The following is an 18,302-nucleotide window of genomic DNA, read 5'->3' as shown; positions in this document are numbered from 1 at the left end:
ACACAGAATTCCCCACACTCTAGAACGCCCTGTGTCCTAGTCGGGTAGCCTTGTATCGTGTTCCTTTCTCGACATCTCTCGAGATATTGTTTTACCGAGGAATGTGCAAAGCGCACACGGTTGTCAGTGGAATCCAGGACAACGAGGTTTGCACAGCAGCCAATAACAAATTCCTTTTGCGGAATCTTCTCACTATTCCACGCAGTGTCTTCTGGGTCAAAGGCGATTGCCTCTCGCAATTCTTCTATATGAAGCGGACTGGTCGCGAAGCTAACCCATTTGAGTACTTTAAGAACACGGCTGTCCTTACGATTGATTCTCTCAATGCAAAGGCCATATGTGTCTTCAAGCCCCTTTGGTAGCGCAGCTAATGCGGACCGTATTTCTGCATCAGTGTAACATGTGTCCCAAAGAATCTCCAACTGGAGATATACCCATAGAAACCTACTCGGGTCAGCATATTGTACACAAAAGGAACTTTCATAGAGCGATATGGTTAGCATACATTCCCGACGACTCTTCCAGAAGCCTCTGCCGAATTTCTTCAAGTAGTGAAGAATCTTCTGTAAGTTTTCGGCACATAGTCTTATCAGTGATGCTTGCTTCGATGTAAGATTCGATATCCTGCATGATATTGGCTGATGTCGAGATCTGACGGATTCCAGGCATGAATGTATTCATGTTTATGTATCCTGGAACTTGGTCCCTGCTTAGCAACAGAATTCGCGATCCTTGCTGAGTCCTAGGGTCAACGAATAGCGACCTGAAGAACTTTAGAAGCGATTTGGCATGTTCCCGATCCAGAGCATCAATTCCATCAACGACATATACCGTATCCGGGACGTGGGGGAAAACGCGAGTAAAAATATCCTTCAGGTCGTCGAGGTCGGCCTTGACCCTTTTGCGCCCAAAGAATTTCCTAATCTCACTTGCAACATCTTCTGGATAAGATCTGGGCGCCCACGGCAGGAGGTCACAGAGTTGTTTGATGAAACTTGAGAGAATAGACGATGCGTCGAGGGCTGCAAGATGCTCATTCATGCAATAGAAAAACACGGTGGGAGAGCCGAACTCATACTTCGCTGCGTCGATCACTGCGGTTCTATTGACTGTTAGACCATGATGTCAAATGGAAGCGTACCGGGAGACGAACGCTATCATCGTTTTGCCCGACCCAACTAACAAACGATTACGTATTAGTATCGCGTGTAACCTCAAGGCACGTATCTGGAAAGCAGGCTTACTCTTTCCCGAGCACCACAAACTAGAAATTGTCTTCTCAGTGAGCCATGCCTTGAAATCAGGGTGATTAAGGAACCAGTGCGTGGTGCCAGTGAGCCGTTTTTGACTAAGTCTTTGATGGATTTTTTCGTGATCATAACTTGAAATCCGCTCCAGCAGCCCCTCAATCTCTTGGCCATCTAGAATCCATCAGTTGCCGCCTTCTTGAGACTATCAACACACTCACTATTTAGAACCATTTCACCGCTAGGACAATTCGCCACGGATGGTCGATTTCCGCTGTAGTATGATACTAAAGTTTCGTTAGATAAACATGACTCACTATATGACTTGAATAGACAACATACCGTCGGTAATAGACCCTGCTGGTAGAGTGTCCGCCACATGGCTTACATGGACCACAGAGAGAAGCTCTTTGGCATAAGCAGCTGCCGTTGCTGCAGCGTAATCTTGCCACTGTTTGTTTTTATGTGAGTCGGAATAGTCGCAGATCCCTCGAATCACAAGGCATGGGAAGTTGTCCATCAAGCCAGCCGCCTCCATTTCAAAGCAAAGAATGTCAAGATCCCGAGCTAGGCGATCCCTGCTGCGGCCATGCTTCATCACTTGATTGCCTGAAGCAATCAGACCGTAATGGATAACCGGATCGTGGCTAGCTCGAGCAGGCCGTGTTAAGAGTCGCCTTGTATCGCATTTGTTGCAAGTATCTCCTGAGTTAGGGTGATCGTATTCAGAATCAAACAATTGATCCTGATCTTCACCGCGATATGCGAACTTCTCCCTCGCCCCGGGGTTCCTAGCTGCCACATCTAAAAGAATAGCAGGAATTCTGCTTGGCTGTAATCCATGCTCTGCTTGTAGTCTCGAGACCGCTGTTAAGAGTACTGCTGGTGGCTTATTCAATATGCCAGTGCGTTCAAAGCGACCACCAGTCACTGTTTTCCCATGATCGTACTGTATGACGCCTCCTGAGTCCCTTGTCGGCTTGCTAACCACCACGTCACCGAGCCTAATATCAGTTGTCCTGCTTGGGACTCCCCCTCCGATACCAACCATGAGGCAGAAGCGTATCGATTTAAAAGTGGACAGCATTTGTGTAGCAACTTTTGTGGCGGCGGTTGTACCATAAACGCCCGATGGAAGGCATGCAATAGCCACATTATGGCCACATATCCGGCCTAGAATGTAGGAATTACCATCATTTGGCCTCGCCAGTGAATCGCCATGTCTCTCATCCAGCATGGCCGCAGCTGCGGCCATTTCCAGGGGAAGGGCACAAATCCATGCGACCGTGTAATCTTGACGACGAAAACACTTTGTTGCAGTCTCCATTTGGATCTGTCCCAGTCTATGTTGTCTTTTTCGGTTGATTCATGAATTCTGTGATAGAAAATGAGGCTGGCCAGGCCTATACAAGTCCGTTCTGCGATGTTGATGTGAATAACAAAATGATCCAGTTCACAAGAATTGGGAGGTTGAGGCAACGCGAGTCAGCCTCACCCCCTGCATCTACAATACTACCCCGCTTTTAGCGCCACGTCTCGAGCGTCTACCAAGTCAATAAATATTCTAAATCGGCATCTCCTGGTATCCGCCAATCCGAGATCACATTCTGATGAAATAAACTACGTTGATTTGCTGTGGGTTGTATCTAGACACCAAGCGCCCTCATTCAGCCCAAGGCGGCATTAAAGTCAGCCTCTCAGTTGATTTGGCCAATCCTAGTCGATAGTACATACAGTAGAGGTATGAAGAGACTGCGGTTTCAGGCAGAGTAAGATGAATCAATAACACTGCGTCTAAACTCCGCTGATAGAGTCTGCGCTGAGCCGGTGGCAGCAACCTTGCCCTAGAGTATTTGCTTGTTCATTGTTGTTTGATATTTCGTACATCCAGCAAAACTTGATGATCATAAATAATGCCTAATTTAAGATCGAAGAGGTCTCCCCAGACGGCGGCCTTCTCCAATTCCCCCGATCATCATGAGTCCAGCCTGCCAATTGCTCCCTCAAAGCACTTTCTAGGTCCGGTCGTACTGCTTCTACATGAAAGTCCCGGCTGCGAAATTCCTCCACGGAACTCTTAGCCTGGATATTGAACCCAAGAATCGAATAAGCCGATTCCAATTCCATCCATGGATCATTGGGATCCATCGAGCCGCGCTGTTCCAGCTCAGTGGCATGATTATTCTCGTCTGGGGCTAATTGGACAGTCACGACGCGGAGACGCGGCATCAATCTCATTACAATGTTCACGTTTTCCACGTGGTTGTAGAATGGAAAGATTGCCGTGTAGCTCAAGGATTCTATTCCACCGAAGGAGTCGTGCATCTCGGCCGGGAGCTGCATCGGGGGATCTTCATGCCCCCATTGGCTCAGGAATGAAGGGACGTGTGAGGAAAAGTACTCGTAATGATTGTAGGCTTTCAGAGAGGACCCCTCGTTGAAGGATAAGGATGTCCATGGGCGAGCACAGAGTACGTTTTCAGATGGAGGGGGTTGATAGCCGGATACGTTGCCGTAGCTGCTCTTTTCGAGTTGCAAGATCTGCTGGTCGATATCAAATGCCCAGCCATGTTGCTCGTCTATCGGGGTCTGCAATGCCTCCCCAATGATCCTTGGCGGCGCGAGGATGGTAATCCGTAGAGGATCGATGCACTCGAAAATCTTATTTAACCAGATGCCGGTGACTTGTCGTGGAAGATCTTTATCCGACACGAGCACGGTGATGGATTTTATATATCGAGCCAAGTTCCATTCTCGTACGAATGAGTAGAATTCCGAGGGCTCATAGTCAAGTACCACGCGAGCATGAGCGAAGAGATAGGGCCGCACTAAGGTGGCGAGGCAGGAGCATGACTGGTACAAATGCTTTAGAGATGTATGTTCGACAACTGTAATGTTTGGATCTGGTTCAGGATGCAGTTGGGTGTATGATGGAGGCTCTATATCCAAGTAGGAGATGATCAGATCCAGCAGTTCAGTGGGGAGACGTTCCAGCGACGACATGGCGTGGGAGCTCCACTTTGATGGTAGCTCATGCTGTAATTCGGTCGGTTCCAAGTCGCTGACTGGCCAGAACTGTCATGGTCACAAAGGCACTGCAGTCAGCACATTGTCTGCAATGCAGTATGTACTGTAGTAGTCAAGATCGCGGGGTTGTGGTTGAAGAGGGTTTTCGGTAGTCGGCCAAGGGTTAAAGTGCCGGCGCCCCACTGCAACCAGCGCCGCATCCTCCACTTGGTCTCTGGTGGCTCTTTGTCAGAATTGACTCAGCCCGAGTTGGTTTGGGCTATTTCTATATCTTTGTAGAATTCATCTGGTCATGATGGAGCTTGTGAAAGAAGAGAATAGACCATCATGAGCAATATTCCGGGGTAGAATGATGAATATCCTGGAGTATAGTTGTATAGAGATACAAGATAACAGTATGCCAAGGCTGACCCCGGAATTCCCCCATCAATTGATCAACTCCAAGTTTGATAAAGTCCATTGTTAAAGCGCTTTCTTTTCTTGAAAACAAGAGACAATTGCTTTAGATCATCTAGTAATATACGCCGAAGAGTACCCGAGAATCAGCACTGACCCTTTGCCTAGATTATACCCCGCATGGTCAAAAGATGTATGCTTCGCCCTGCGGAAAGCTTTGACGTCAGTATCAAGAAGCCTGGGCAGTGATACTTTCTTGATATACAGGCCACGATGAACATCAATGTCAATGGCAATCACAGCCTGTATCAATAGAGCACTCGGCCCTTGAGAATATAGCAAACAGAACAACTACCAAACATCTGTAGGCCGACTTCGGTCGGCCAACAGGAAAACTGTGGAGATGCCCATCTTTCAGCCGGTGGGGCGCGATCGCTGGATGCGACAGCGCGGCAAATGTTGTCTCGAGCCATGAGTTGGTTCCGTGCCCCTCCTTTTGCGTGGCCCTGAGTTTTTGTCTCCTTCTTTCTTCTCCTCTCCTTCAAGTTCAGACCTGGGAATAACCTGTCAAGTAAGTTGAGAACCGGATCATCATTGCCAGAAAAGACTTCAAGACTAACAAGTGTGCCGCGCAAGTAACACACTCAATCATGGCTCCTCAATTGCACCAGCGACCCCCCTTCCGTGCCGAGCACTTGGGCTCGTTGCTCCGTCCTCAGGAGCTTCTCGAGAAGAAGATTGCCTCCGAGAAGGGCGAGGTCTCCCAAGCCGAGCTGGAGAAGGTCGAAGATAAGGAGATCAAGGACATTCTCGCCACCCAGCTGAAGCTTGGTTACCGTGGTGCTTCCGACGGCGAGTACCGCCGCCACAGTAAGTTCTCCAATCGAACTCCATAGAATGATTCATGGCAGCACAATTTAACAAGAAAACAGTGTTCTGGGGTACCTTCTTCCCCGGCCTTGACGGCTTCGAGGAGGTCACCGAGTTCGAGACCGACATCTTCCGTCCCTATGCCCCCGATATTGCCGCTTTCTTGGAAGCCGGCCACAAGCCCGGTGAGACCGTGCTTTGCACCGGTAAGATCAAGCACGTTGGCAGCACCTACGTCGACCAATTCAAGTATCTCGCCAGCCTGGTGCCCCAGGAGGAGGTCAAGAACCTGAAGATCACCCTGGCCGCTCCCAACTGGTACCACCTGCGCTACCGTGAGGGCAAGGCTTACCCCAAGGATGTGTATGCCAACGACGAGGAGTACTTTGGTGATATTGCCAAGGCCTACCAGGCCGAGCTGAAGATCCTGTACGATGCTGGCTGCCGCAACGTGCAGTACGACGACCCTAACCTGGCTTGTAAGTTCATATTTTTGCTTTGAATTTCTTCGAGGTCACCTCCACTCACATCTCAACTAGACTTCTGCTCTGAGAAGTTCCTTGACGGCTTCAAGGAGGACTCCCTGAATGTCTACACCGCCGACGACATGTTCCAGAAGTACATCAAGCTGTACAACGACTGCTTCATCGGTCTGCCCGAGGACATGCACGTCGGTGTCCACCTGTGCCGCGGTAACTTCGTTGGCAGCCGCCACTTCTCCGAGGGTGGATACGATCGCATTGCCATCAAGTTGTTCCAAGAGCTTAACGTGCACACCTACTACCTCGAGTACGACACCGAGCGTGCCGGTGGCTTCGAGCCCCTCAAGCACCTGCCCCCTCACAAGAACGTCATTCTCGGCGTTGTCACCAGCAAGTTCGCCACCATGGAGGACAAGGAGGAGATGAAGAAGCGCGTCATTGATGCGGCCAAGTTCATCGCCGAGGGTAACAACATCTCCCTCGAGGCTGCCCTTAACCAGGTCGGTGTCAGCCCGCAGTGTGGCTTTGCTTCTCACCGTGAGGGCAATGCCATTGACTGGGATGGCATGATCAACAAGCTCAAGTTGGTTCGGGAGATTGCCGACGATATCTGGCCTAACCAGGCTTAAGTGTAAGTGTGGGAATGTGGAAATGAGAAAGGAAAAAAGGAAATGAACTTCAACGGATACCCCTTTGTATATTTTGTCTCTCGCCGCTAGGCGCCATTCTTCGGTTGGTTTTTCAACAAATACCACCAGGTCTGGGTTTTTTTATTATTTGTACAGCGTTGGTGGATTTGCACCGGACGATTATCATGATTCTTACCTCTGAAAATATGATGAATATGATTGCATTTAATTCAAACAAGTCTTTGTGGTCAGCAAATGTAGGTGGGGTGATAATAAAACGAGTTCAGGAGTGGAAAGTAGATGAGATTGAAGAGAAGGTCCCCTGATCTTCCTAAAGTACGAGGGGTATCGAATCCTACAAGGTCCTCAGCGAGACTCATACATCAACTATGTAATTTGTCATCTACACTTAACGGATTGAGCTCGGTGGTTAAGTAATCGAATTCACAAGATGGAAATCATCTAGATCACATCAAGATAGCCATCTTTACTCTGCTGGGCCCAGAATATTCGATTCCTTGACGGCAGATCTCTTCTGAGTCCGCTCGTTCTCAATCTACCATCTGATCAGTACATATTGCAAAGAAGGATCAAATACGGATCCCTGCAATCATACCTCATAGCGGGGCTCTTGAGGTGAAGCCTCAACCATTCGACCCGTCATGGTCGTATTGGAAGTGCTCACTTCACGGATGATTCCGATGCTCTCGCTGGTGTGCGATTCACGCCCTAATAGCAAAGACAAGTCAGATATCTATACGTTTCCATCCAAGTCTTAGATCGGCTTTTCTCAAAAACTTACCACCGACGGGCTTGTAATTAACTCGCTGTCCAGTGCGGAAGGCAGGCATGGTGTTTTTGATGTCTGATATTTGGAAGATTGTACTTTGTTCTGAAAAATATACGGAAGTGTTTGGACTTGTAGATAGACATGACCCCTTGATTTAGGCCTCTATTTATGCTCGTCGGTGGCAAGATCTTGGATAGAAGATAGACCTGTGAGTGAGGATTATGAGAATAATCTGGCGTCAGATTGACATGCGCGGAATCGCCTTTGGAGTTGGGCTCTATAGATAGTCATACTTGGTGGCAATGACAAGAGTCAACGCGGGATAGTCCGTATAGACATTCTACGCAACGGCTATAGTATACCGAAATTCAGAGGAACAGATATCCGAGTCCTACGTAACCATGAAGAACTCAATCTACTTGAATAGTTCCAATCCACGGCATTGGAATCCCTCCCCTCCACCTCGGATGTTGGTTCCATGAATTCAACCGTGGATGCGATGCGATACCATACTAATCAGTACAGACTTTGATCAGATGTATGTCATTTGTTCCTAAATTGATTCTCTATTCCAGCTAAGAAGCCCGCTATCCTTTCTCTTCGTATCTCGAATGAAATCGATCAACTCTATAAACATCGGGAATCCACAAGAACAATGATCAGGGAATCGAACAATGCCAACGCTGGGATGATATGAAGCACTAATCAAAAAAAAATTAAATAATTAAATTGGGACTCGGAACGAGTCCGGGTAAGAAACGGAGGGGATATCATAGAAGAGAAGATAAGAACCAAGGGGGAGGGAGGATGATGGAAAAAAGATGAGGCCGCACACAAATGAAAAGGAAACAATGGAAGGGTGAGTAACAAAAAACAAAATAAAATAAAGCCCAAATGCTGCGTCGTCTTGTCATCAAACACGGACATGAATTGAAAAGAGAAAATACTTGTCGGGTGCGAGGTGTTGTACACGAGGCTGGCTGGGCGCCTCTCGAGATCACAGCGGGGCAATGTTTTATTTCGCAGGCTGGGTCTTGACGTTGTTCGAGAGCCATGCCTGGGAAGTGGAGACGTGCGGGTCAGTCATTGTTTTTGGTCAAAGCAAGGAAATGATAAGAAAAAAGGCTTGAAACTCACCAGGCCCTCGAAAATACCCGTACCATCCGTCGCGACACTGGGCGCAACATACCACAGCTTGTCCTTCAGCTTGGTCAATTGGAGTTTTTGGGTAATCTCCTCCGGGCTCAAGTCTGCGCGCCGCAATTGGTTAGTCAGGGGCAAGAAACGAAGGCTAGGCTGGGCCAACACCAAGTTGCAGTTAGGGGGTGGAGAAACATACGGCCAGGGATATCCTGCTTGTTGGCAAAGACCAGGAGCAACGCGTCCTTCATTTCGCGATCGTTGATAATCTTGTGCAGCTCCGACTGGGCCTCCTCGAGGCGGGCAGTATCGCTCGAATCCACGACGAAGATCAGACCTTGCGTGCCGGAGTAGTAGTGTCTCCAGAGAGGGCGAATCTTGTCCTGGCCACCGACATCCCACACGTTGAACTTGACGTTCTTATAGGTCACGCTCTCGACGTTGAATCCGACGGTGGGGATCGTGGTGACATCCTGGTTGCTCAGTTTCAATTTGTAAAGAATAGCTAGATAGCATTAGCTTCCATTTCAATGGCAAACCAGCAGCTCGCATATCATACTGGTCTTTCCTGCAGCATCCAAACCCAGCATAAGGATACGCATCTCCTTCGTGCCGAAGATCTTCCCCATCATCTTGGATACCGAGCCACCCATCTTGGCGCGTTGAGGTTGGAATTGGAGGGCGAAAAGGGAGCGAGAGGCGACGACACAGCGACCTCGAGGAAATTGCAGAAGCAGGAGACGGTCAACCGCTTGGACACTTGTACACTCGAACGCGTAAAAAGGTGGGAAATTGGAGAAAACAGCGACTCGGAAGTTTGCAATTTGAGGCGGGGGAAAAGGGGCACGGCTGAGTCAGCCACCCCCAGAGGTCGGCGTTTCATACGCGCAAAGGGTCCACCGCAATCTGATTTGCTTGGTTGTCCGTGAGTGGAGAGCTCGTGTGGGAAATGAGATGCTATCGCGATACGCTAGAGGTGTTCAGCTGATCTGGTCCGTTGTGTGAGGTACAGTACTGCTTACATACTTTTATATCGATTGTCGACGGATCCTGCCCCGAACCCATGGATTGGTGAGAATGTTTCTACGTCATGGAGGTGAAATCACTCTATGGAAGTATCTTGGGAGTCGTGTCTCGTCGGTTATCGTTATCTCCTCCAAATCTTCATACTATGCGCCATTTGATTTAGCAACACCATGGTCACAGATGCTTCGAGGTTCGATCGTCGCCCGTCCGCGACCTTACACCAGCGACTGGCGCATCAATACCATCGGCATGCCTGGTCGGGGCCACCGTCAGATGTACGCGCAGCGATAAGTGGAAGGATAAGATACTATAGCGGGCGCTGACAAGAAAAAAAGACCATATATGCAGGTATTACGACTTCATTCTCCGACCAGCATGGCTCAACAATTGCGATTGCGATTCGAGATGCAACCTATTTACTAGACTTTATCGAGAAAAAGTACCAACCAAATGAACATCAGCCATGCACCAACGAGGCTGTCGAGTTCATCATCTCCCAGCTGAAAGCTTATGGGGAGAAGCATCTCGAGAAAATTGTCGGCGTTGCAATGCACAGGCACGTTGCAGCCTCATGTCCGGATCTCTGCTCCCGATTGTGGGCCGAGCTCGATATTATTCCCTTGGTGTTGCCAGGATTGAGCTTGCTAGGTCGATTTTCCTCGCGCGCACAAGTGCAACCCCGATCTTGGGAGTCCAAGACGATTGACGAACAGGCCGAATCAATGGCCCGAAAATGTGTTAGGTTGGTTGGGATCGGCAAATGTGTGGAGAATAAGCACTGAAACTATACCTTTCCCGCAGGCTGTTTGGACCGGAGAATTCTCCCCTGCTACAAGTGGGATATATGGGCCTCGTGGAGGTTGATACTGACTTCCACGTGTGTCTAACGAATCTTGACGATTTCAAGAAGACCGTTTCGGCTCATACGTGGGAGGCATGTAATTTTTATGCTGCTGACCTCAAGAAGCGGAAGGTGAAGATTGCATTCTTCAGCGCAACACCGCAGGGTGGAGGGGTGGCTTTGATGAGGCATGCTCTGGTTCGCTTTTCACACTCATTAGGTACGGACATCAAATGGTATGCGAAGCTTCGACTACTGGATTGGGCAATAAATATGAATCCCAGCTGACATCACGTTTTAGGTATGTCCCTCGGCCACGGCCGGGTGTCTTTCGGGTGACCAAGCACACACACAATATCCTTCAAGGCATCGCAAGCCCAGACGAGCGCCTGAGTACCGATGACCGGAACTTACTCACTGGCTGGATTGAAGAGAATGCTAAGCGATACTGGACTGTACCGGGAGGTCCCCTGTGCTCACCGGCGGAAGGAGGAGCAGACCTGTTGATTGTCGATGATCCTCAGATGCCGGGTCTCATACCGGTTGCTAAACGTCTAGCACCGGAACGACCGATCATTTTTCGAAGTCATATCCAGCTCCGAAGTGATCTTGTCAACGAGCTGGGGACTTCTCAGGCAGAGGCGTGGAAGTCCCTATGGGAAAACGCCAAGCTTGCCGATTGTTTCATCACTCACCCCGTCAGTGAATTTGTGCCTCGCGATGTACCACCAGAGATCGTTGGCTACATGCCCGCAGCGACCGATTGGTAAGTCCACCCTCCGAGGATATCGACGGGTGTTGTCTCGCTGACGTGTCACAGGTTAGATGGGTTGAACAAAAACATGCGAGACTGGGATGTCGCCCACTATGGCCGGATCTTTAACGCAGCCTGCAGGAATGCAGAGATGCCAACGATCCAACATCCGGACGGTAAGAGTCCTCCGATAAGCTTGCATGAGATAGCGTGCCAACGTGCAGCAATCAGACCAATATATCGTGCAGATAGCACGCTTTGACCCGTCTAAAGGAATCTTCGATGTGTTGGATGCATATGAGAAGTTCCACAATCGGCTCGCTCGTGAACAGCCTAAATTGAAATCCCCGAAGCTCCTGATATGCGGTCATGGCTCGGTGGATGACCCCGACGGAGCGGTCATCTATGACCAAGTGATTGATCACATCGAACATAAGATTCCTTACGTTCGCCATTTGATCTGCGTCATACGATTGAGGCCCTCGGATCAGGTTTTGAATGCCTTGCTATCGAAGGCGACGATTGCGTTGCAACTGTCGACTCGAGAAGGATTCGAGGTCAAGGTTTCAGAGGCAATCCATAAAGGTGTACCCGTGATTGCCACGCGGGCTGGTGGCATTCCGCTCCAGATTGAGAACCACAAGAACGGTTTCTTGGTGGATGTCGGTGATACGGATGCTGTCGCGAGGCATCTGTTCGATCTCTGGACGGACGAGGCGCTCCACCGTCGAATGTCGGAGTATGCGCTCGGCCACGTCTGTGACGAAGTGAGCACCGTTGGCAATACCTTGAGCTGGCTCTATATTGCCTCCAAGTTCTCCAAAGGAGAGCCTGTGCGGCCCAATGGGCAGTGGATTAACAACCTAGCGTTCGAAGAGAGCGGTGTCTCCGTTGCTCCCGATATGTCTCGTCTGACTAGAGAGGTTGAAATTGAAAAGATGGGATAGCAAATCCCAGTAGCTGGTTATCTGTTTGCCCATTCAGCTATGCAGTCCATGGTTGTATGGTCATATCCGCTTAATGGATGTAACTTGATCTCGAATGATATTCAAGTATAGAGGAAAGAATCGTTCGGAAGAGCATGAGAAACAACATAGACAATTCATTGAGAGAAAAACGACAAGGGGTATCATTGATAAGATTCAAGAGCAGCGCCATCCCCATCCCCAAACAAAACAAAACATCTCACGGTCTCCCAACGACACGGTATCTCTCCCTCGCCATTCCACCCTCGGCCCCCTCCACGCCATATCCCTCACCAACTTCACCAACAATTCGCGCCGGTCGCCCCCCAACAACACACCAACTCGGCACCACCATACCAGGCGGAACGACCGCACCATCCAGCACGACTGCAAAATCCTTGATAATAGCCATACTGCCCACCGTCGCTCCCGCGCCAACATGGACATGATTCCCCAGAGACGCGGCCTCAATCACAGCCGACTCTCCAACAAAGACATGGTCGCCAATCTTCAGCGGGTAGAACGAGTGAACGCCGCGGTGTAACCGGCTAGGCGGGCGTAAGACTGCACTCTTGGAGATGTAACTGTAGCGGCCGACGGTGATTGCGACGCTGGGGGCATTGGATGGTTGTGGGGGGTTGCTCGGGTCTGTGGAGGCGGTTGAAGGGAGACGGTACAAGTCGCCTCGGATCACGGCTTCGGCTTGGATGACGGTTTTACCGCCGAGGATGATGTGTTGGGTGCCGTGGATTTGGGAGCGGCGCGAGATCTTGTTGCCCGTGTCCTGTTGCGTGTGAGCTTAGCTTGTTATGAAGCCGGAGATTGCAGGTCTGTCCGGAATGGATATGGGAGCTGGTAATTTCTTAACCAGCGACACCGCGTACCGTCTCAATGTACTCGCCCTTGGCGGCTTTGGGAGGCATCTTGAATGGGTTTGTTGTGAAGCTGTTGGTGGTGGTTCTTGAGCTTGCGTGAATAGACGCACCCCCGAAGGCGGTGTACACAGCCAAGTATATCGGCAACTGCGACAATCCTACTGTTATGTACTTTAGAAAATGGCATCAAACACCATGGTTGACCTCGGGTGTTAGGAAGTTGGTTACCCGACCCTAACCTTCTGGGGCTGTTACCACCTGACTAGGGGGAGTCACAGGAGGGATTCTTGGTCTGTTTGGATGGAGAAGACTGCTCAACAGCGGTGGGATTTGGCAGGAATAAACGCTGCCAGGAAGGTTTTGTTTTGTGATGTAGAGGAACGATTGCAAGTTGGGGTTATTTTCTTGGATAGGATTTCATCATTGAAACTATACTACAGCTACAAAATTCCCAAAAACTAAAAACACAATCTCTGGATATCCTGCGAGACAAATTTGTCTCTGAAACAATTATCAAAACATTAAACACGATCACGCATATAGCATGCCGCACATTAAACCACATCCCCAATGTGATACACAACTCATCAGTCGAGACGTCGATATTTTCAAATAACTCAGACGAGAGCTTAGTGCTTCTTCGCCGGCTGGGTCTTGCCAAAGTCGAACTCGCCGTCCCAGTGGAGCTTGAGCGCTGTTGGAATCCGTTAGTAAAGTAAACAGGAGAAGAATAGAATCGAAGTGGAACTTACACATCGGGAAGGGGAAGTAAGAGGTACCATCCTGGCGGAGGTAGACATAGTAACCGCCCTCCTGGGGAACCTTCTTGAGCTGACCCTGGGCACCGAGAGCGCGGCGGAGGTTCTCCAGACGACCGACAACGCGCAGCATAGCGACGAGGGCAATCTTGGTAATCTCCTGGCCGAAGCCAGTGCTGGGGCCCTGGCCGTGGTTGATGTACGAGTCAATAGGGCGGTCGAGGTTAACCTCTTTGGGCTCGGGGAAAACGCTGGAGTCGTGGTTGGCCTGGACGAAGGAGGCGAAAATCTTGCTACCGGGCTGGATCTCGATGGTCTTGCCGTTCTCCTCGACGGTGACGGCATTCTGGGCCTCGCGGTAAGCACCGAAGGTACCGTTGATACGGATGGCCTCCAAGCAGTAGCGGTACAGCTTCTCGTCGGACTCCTTGGTGTCCTCGTTGGAGAGACGGTTGATCTCGGCCCAGTGCTTCTCGCCCTCGGGCGAGGTGTAGTACTCGATGATCTGGGTGAAGACCTGGCCCTGGTTGGGGACCATACCGACGATGGTCGGAATGATCTGGGACCAGGTAATCTGGGAAGCGCTGAGGCCAGACTCCTCCAGACGACGGAGAGCGGCGGTGCCGTACTCACGGAGGGCGTTGTCGTGAGGACGGAAGTTATCCATCAGGCCGGACAGCAGGCCGCTGTTGGTATCGGCCTTGACGGTGGCCTCCACGACGTTGCCGAGCTGCTGAGAGACGGCAGTGGAAGCGCGGTTCAGGGAGAACGACTTGGTGGCGTCCACGTCGAAGAAGAGAGCAGAGTAGATCGTGGTGAGGATCATGTACATCTCGTGCTCGGTGAAGAGACCGCGGGGGTTCTCGTCGGTCTTCAGCGGCAGGCCGAAGAGGGCCGAGGCAAAGTGGACGTGGGCAAGGTTGCCAACGTCGCGGGTGATGTCAATCTGGTTGATACCAGCCAGCTTGGCGCCCTTCTCCTTGATCAGGCGAAGAGTAACATCCTCGTAGAACTTCTTAACCAAGGTAGGGAAGTCCTCGGCGCTGAAGGCATGGCCCATAGCCTCACGCTGCTGAGCATCGAACTCGCCCTTGCCGAACAGCTCCGCCATAGCACCGCTCCACGCCGGTTTGAAGTCCTTCTGGTTCTCCAGGACCAGCTTGGCGTTCTGGTGAGAGGTTAGGTTGATGCGCGACGGGGTGAACGAGGGGCGGTCGTAGGAGTAGTCCTGCTCACGACCCAAGTTCTTCATGATGTTGCGGTTCTCGGTGGGGATGGTCATGGGGTAGTGAGCGTAGATAGAGTCAGGTTTGAACCAGTTGGGGAAAGCACGGGTAGCCAGCTTGTAGAAGACACAGCCCTGGTTGATGTTCAGGTCGTAGCGGCACTCGTTGTAACCCCAGTTGGTCAGGTTACGAGGGTTGTAGTCAACGGTGTAGTGACGGTCACCACGGACCAGGGCGACGGCATCAGACAGCACAGCACGCGAGATGGTGTAGGTCGGGGCGATACCGACACCGGGGATCATGGGCTCCTTGGGTTCCTCGCAAATGATACCGGGATACAGCTCGACGTAGTCGGGGTGCTCGTACAGGTGGCGCAGGTTGTTGGCAATCTCGGGGTCGGAGTTGATCTCCTCGAAAGTTTCATAAGTCTTCAGGCCGAAGTGCTTACGGAACTCGTTGAGGGAACCAACGTGCCACCTACGAGAAGCCTCGATACCGAGGATCTCAATAGAACGGAGGGCCTTGGGGATGTTACGGGGACCGAAAGAGCTGGCAACATCCTCGCAAGCGTTTGTGAGGATCTTTACAAGCTCCTCATCCTTGAAGGTTCCATCCTCCTGGCGCTGCAGGCGAGCAAAGGTACGCTTGGACGGATCGGGGTCGAGCAAGCTATCAACCTTCTTCATGCCCATCAGCAACTCGTGCATGCTAACCTCCTCAGCGGGCTTGCCCATGAGATCGAAATAGACCTCTTCGATCCACTTCTCATCACCCTGGGCAATGGTAGAGTGCCAGCGGTAGGCCAGGTTGAACTCGACAGAGCACTGGTTGCCGAGACCGGAGGGAGTAGCACCAGCCTTCTCCATCTGGGCACGGGGGTCCAGGCACCAGGTAGAGTTGGTGCGGTTCAAGTTGACAATCGTGCGGAGGTAATCGTACAGGGTAATGTTGATGTACAGACCGCAAGTAATCAGACGACCGGTCTGGAACAGGTCCTCGTCATACTTGGCCCAAGCCTTCTTAGCCTTCTCCTCAGGCAGATCATCCTTAGGCTTGGTGAAGCGACCATTCTCATTAATCTCAGCAAGCTGCTCCACAACGTGGTTGTGGAAACGGTTAAGCATGACCAGGAGGACACCGCAGGCAGCGGGGAGGGCCTGCAGACGACCCTCGGAGAAGCAGTCGGGCTTCAGCTTACCGCCCTGGTGAGAACGGATCAAGTCCTGCTGTTCCTTGACATCACCGTACAGAATGGACAGATCAAGGTAGGCAGAGGTCTTGTTCAGGTGCTGTTGTTGGTAGTCGGTCTGGAAAATGTCTGTGTTGATTTTTATCAGCAATTGCGCTTCACCGCGGAGTCATCAACAAAGCCTACCGTGGATGATGAGAGAGGCCCAGTCGAAGAAAACACTAGACACCTTGTTGGGGTGGGGGGTGAACTCTTGACGAGCAAAGAGACTGTCGAAGATCAGACCGGCGTCGGGCAAACCGGTGGGCTGGATGGTCAAGGGAGGAATGGTGCGGCAGTAGGGGGTATTAGCAGCGCCCAACCAGGGAAGAGTAGGGTTGTTGTTGGAGCCATCGGCGGAGCGGTACTTGTAGTCGTCGCCCATGTAACTATTTTATGTGTTAGGAAGTCAATTGCGCATTTCGATTCAATCGAGCATCACTCACGAGAGAGGGGGGTGAGGGAGAGAGTTCCAAAGCTCATCCAGGAACTGGTTAGTGAGCTCGGTACGGTTCTTGGAGTGGCCGGGCATATCGGCGACAAGCTGTTGTTCGGATCGCCGTTAGTTTACTCAATCGATCGAATATCAATTAATTGCTGCGCAACCGATCGTAGCTCATACCTGAATGATGCGCTCCATAAGGTAGGTCTTGTCATCGATCAGTTCGCCCGAGGCCTTGTTCTTGATCAGGTCCTTGACGGTGTTGAGATCGCGGAAACCGAGCGACTTGATGTCATTGAACAGACCGGAGGACTGGTCATGCTTTAGATAGGTACCATCACCAGTCTGGTTAGGCAATGGCTCGCGCGAGGCGTGAATGGCCTGCGCATACTTCTCGAAAACAGCGACGACTTCGGCCCGGTTCACAGGTTGGTGCTTGTCCTCATGGGAAGTAGCCTTGCGCGTGGGCTGCGCAGCCTTGGAGAAGCGCTTGCTGGTCTCCTTGGAGCTCTTGGGCTGTTCGGCGTCGCCATTCGTATCCTTGGAATCCTTATTCCTCTTGAACTGGGTAGAGAATCTCCGCAACATGGCGACGGTTGTTTCTGGGGTTCTCCTACACAGACAGGACGGTCACTCAAGAATTGAGCGCGGAAAAGGACAGAAAAAAAGGGAAATTATTAGACAAAAACCACAACAAACAATTAAGAATGGCTAACAGAGGCCAGATCAGGAGGGAGAGAAACGAGGAGGGGGAAAAGGAAGAGCTCGCATGCAGTGCGCGCATCGGCGGGTTTAAAAACGAGCTGCGCGGGCAACCCAAGTCAGCTCCTGCAGGACTGTGGAGCGTCCGCAGTGGCGGATTTGTTATCACCAATAGTTGATTGACTGGCAAGGGCCGATCTGATTGGGAATGGGAAAGGTTCGTAAGAGTCTTAGCCTCGATCTGCCCGTCACCCGTGGTTAAGGGCGAGGAGCCAGGTTTACCAATCACACCTGCGGCCCCGCGTGGGACAAGCTCCAGAGCTGGGTCCAGCTGGAGCTGATTCGGCGGTGGAGCCTGTAGGAGAGGATAACGGATCATGATGATAGCTGTAATGACGAACCACACTCAACGCAGAAAGTGATAATCCTGCAGGCCTTTTTTTTCCGTGGCTGGTGGGGGGAAGCTCCAGGTTTGCTTTGTTGCTTGGGAAAGGGGGTGGGCCAGGCAATTGGACACGGCACGTCGAGGCGCTTTACACCGGGTCTTTTCTAGCGGTCCATTCTCGGCACTGCGTTTTGAATCTCGGTACGGAGTGTACACATCGGATAGGACATTGTTCTGTCTCTACCTGACAGCTTGGCGGGGGAGGAGAGGAGAGCTGGGTTGTCGCATTGGATAGGGAGCTGAGATTCTGAAACCTGCGACCATGTCGAGGACACACGATCGACGTCGCCCCATGATTATAGTGACGGCAGCAGCAGCATCTCCTCCCCTACGTGGATGATAGGCAGGGTTCACCACGAGTCGGATTCAATGTGATAAGTGACACTCGCTAGTACAGAGCCGTATGTAGCGGTGTACTTTGCTGGAGAAACTAAATCTCGGAGGGAGTCATAGCGCCCC

General features: G+C 51.1%; 9 protein-coding genes across 9 annotated transcripts; 3 read left to right on the top strand and 6 right to left on the bottom strand.

The window, feature by feature from the left end:
- Window positions 1–101: 101 nt before the first annotated feature.
- N7496_001358 (uncharacterized protein) lies at window positions 102–362 on the top strand (the record flags this gene model as incomplete). Its single annotated transcript, XM_056694289.1, has 1 exon — window positions 102–362. One exon carries the CDS (start codon window positions 102–104, stop codon window positions 360–362), a length of 261 nt encoding a protein of 86 aa, XP_056561018.1.
- A 118-nt stretch (window positions 363–480) lies between these two features.
- N7496_001357 (uncharacterized protein) lies at window positions 481–1,161 on the bottom strand (the record flags this gene model as incomplete). Its single annotated transcript, XM_056694288.1, has 2 exons — window positions 481–1,102; window positions 1,142–1,161. The coding sequence occupies 2 exons, from the start codon at window positions 1,159–1,161 to the stop codon at window positions 481–483; spliced, it is 642 nt and encodes a 213-aa protein (XP_056561017.1).
- Window positions 1,162–3,164: 2,003 nt separating this feature from the next.
- Window positions 3,165–4,250, bottom strand: N7496_001356 (F-box domain protein; the record flags this gene model as incomplete). Its single annotated transcript, XM_056694287.1, has 1 exon — window positions 3,165–4,250. The coding sequence occupies one exon, from the start codon at window positions 4,248–4,250 to the stop codon at window positions 3,165–3,167; it is 1,086 nt and encodes a 361-aa protein (XP_056561016.1).
- A 1,070-nt stretch (window positions 4,251–5,320) lies between these two features.
- On the top strand, window positions 5,321–6,651 carry N7496_001355 (cobalamin-independent methionine synthase II family protein; the record flags this gene model as incomplete). The annotated part of the gene is made up of 3 exons (XM_056694286.1): window positions 5,321–5,540; window positions 5,603–6,019; window positions 6,080–6,651. 3 exons carry the CDS (start codon window positions 5,321–5,323, stop codon window positions 6,649–6,651), a joined length of 1,209 nt encoding a protein of 402 aa, XP_056561015.1.
- Window positions 6,652–7,138: 487 nt separating this feature from the next.
- N7496_001354 (hypervirulence associated TUDOR domain-containing protein) lies at window positions 7,139–7,502 on the bottom strand (the record flags this gene model as incomplete). Its single annotated transcript, XM_056694285.1, has 3 exons — window positions 7,139–7,207; window positions 7,268–7,380; window positions 7,454–7,502. The coding sequence occupies 3 exons, from the start codon at window positions 7,500–7,502 to the stop codon at window positions 7,139–7,141; spliced, it is 231 nt and encodes a 76-aa protein (XP_056561014.1).
- A 954-nt stretch (window positions 7,503–8,456) lies between these two features.
- N7496_001353 (ADP-ribosylation factor family protein) lies at window positions 8,457–9,234 on the bottom strand (the record flags this gene model as incomplete). Its single annotated transcript, XM_056694284.1, has 4 exons — window positions 8,457–8,498; window positions 8,579–8,691; window positions 8,781–9,086; window positions 9,141–9,234. The coding sequence occupies 4 exons, from the start codon at window positions 9,232–9,234 to the stop codon at window positions 8,457–8,459; spliced, it is 555 nt and encodes a 184-aa protein (XP_056561013.1).
- A 424-nt stretch (window positions 9,235–9,658) lies between these two features.
- On the top strand, window positions 9,659–12,149 carry ccg9 (putative trehalose synthase (Ccg-9); the record flags this gene model as incomplete). Its single annotated transcript, XM_056694283.1, has 6 exons — window positions 9,659–9,875; window positions 9,956–10,349; window positions 10,409–10,684; window positions 10,750–11,214; window positions 11,269–11,378; window positions 11,455–12,149. 6 exons carry the CDS (start codon window positions 9,659–9,661, stop codon window positions 12,147–12,149), a joined length of 2,157 nt encoding a protein of 718 aa, XP_056561012.1.
- Window positions 12,150–12,387: 238 nt separating this feature from the next.
- Window positions 12,388–13,090, bottom strand: N7496_001351 (dynactin subunit 5; the record flags this gene model as incomplete). Its single annotated transcript, XM_056694282.1, has 2 exons — window positions 12,388–12,951; window positions 13,052–13,090. 2 exons carry the CDS (start codon window positions 13,088–13,090, stop codon window positions 12,388–12,390), a joined length of 603 nt encoding a protein of 200 aa, XP_056561011.1.
- Window positions 13,091–13,671: 581 nt separating this feature from the next.
- N7496_001350 (peroxidase/cytochrome P450 family protein) lies at window positions 13,672–17,284 on the bottom strand (the record flags this gene model as incomplete). Its single annotated transcript, XM_056694281.1, has 5 exons — window positions 13,672–13,736; window positions 13,795–16,344; window positions 16,402–16,643; window positions 16,701–16,798; window positions 16,877–17,284. The coding sequence occupies 5 exons, from the start codon at window positions 17,282–17,284 to the stop codon at window positions 13,672–13,674; spliced, it is 3,363 nt and encodes a 1,120-aa protein (XP_056561010.1).
- Window positions 17,285–18,302: the final 1,018 nt, after the last annotated feature.

Source organism: Penicillium cataractarum (genome assembly GCF_028827025.1).
Source record: "Penicillium cataractarum strain IBT 29864 chromosome Unknown utg000001l, whole genome shotgun sequence".
Lineage (NCBI taxonomy): Eukaryota > Fungi > Ascomycota > Eurotiomycetes > Eurotiales > Aspergillaceae > Penicillium > Penicillium cataractarum.
This window is presented reverse-complemented; position numbering and strand designations above follow the sequence as displayed.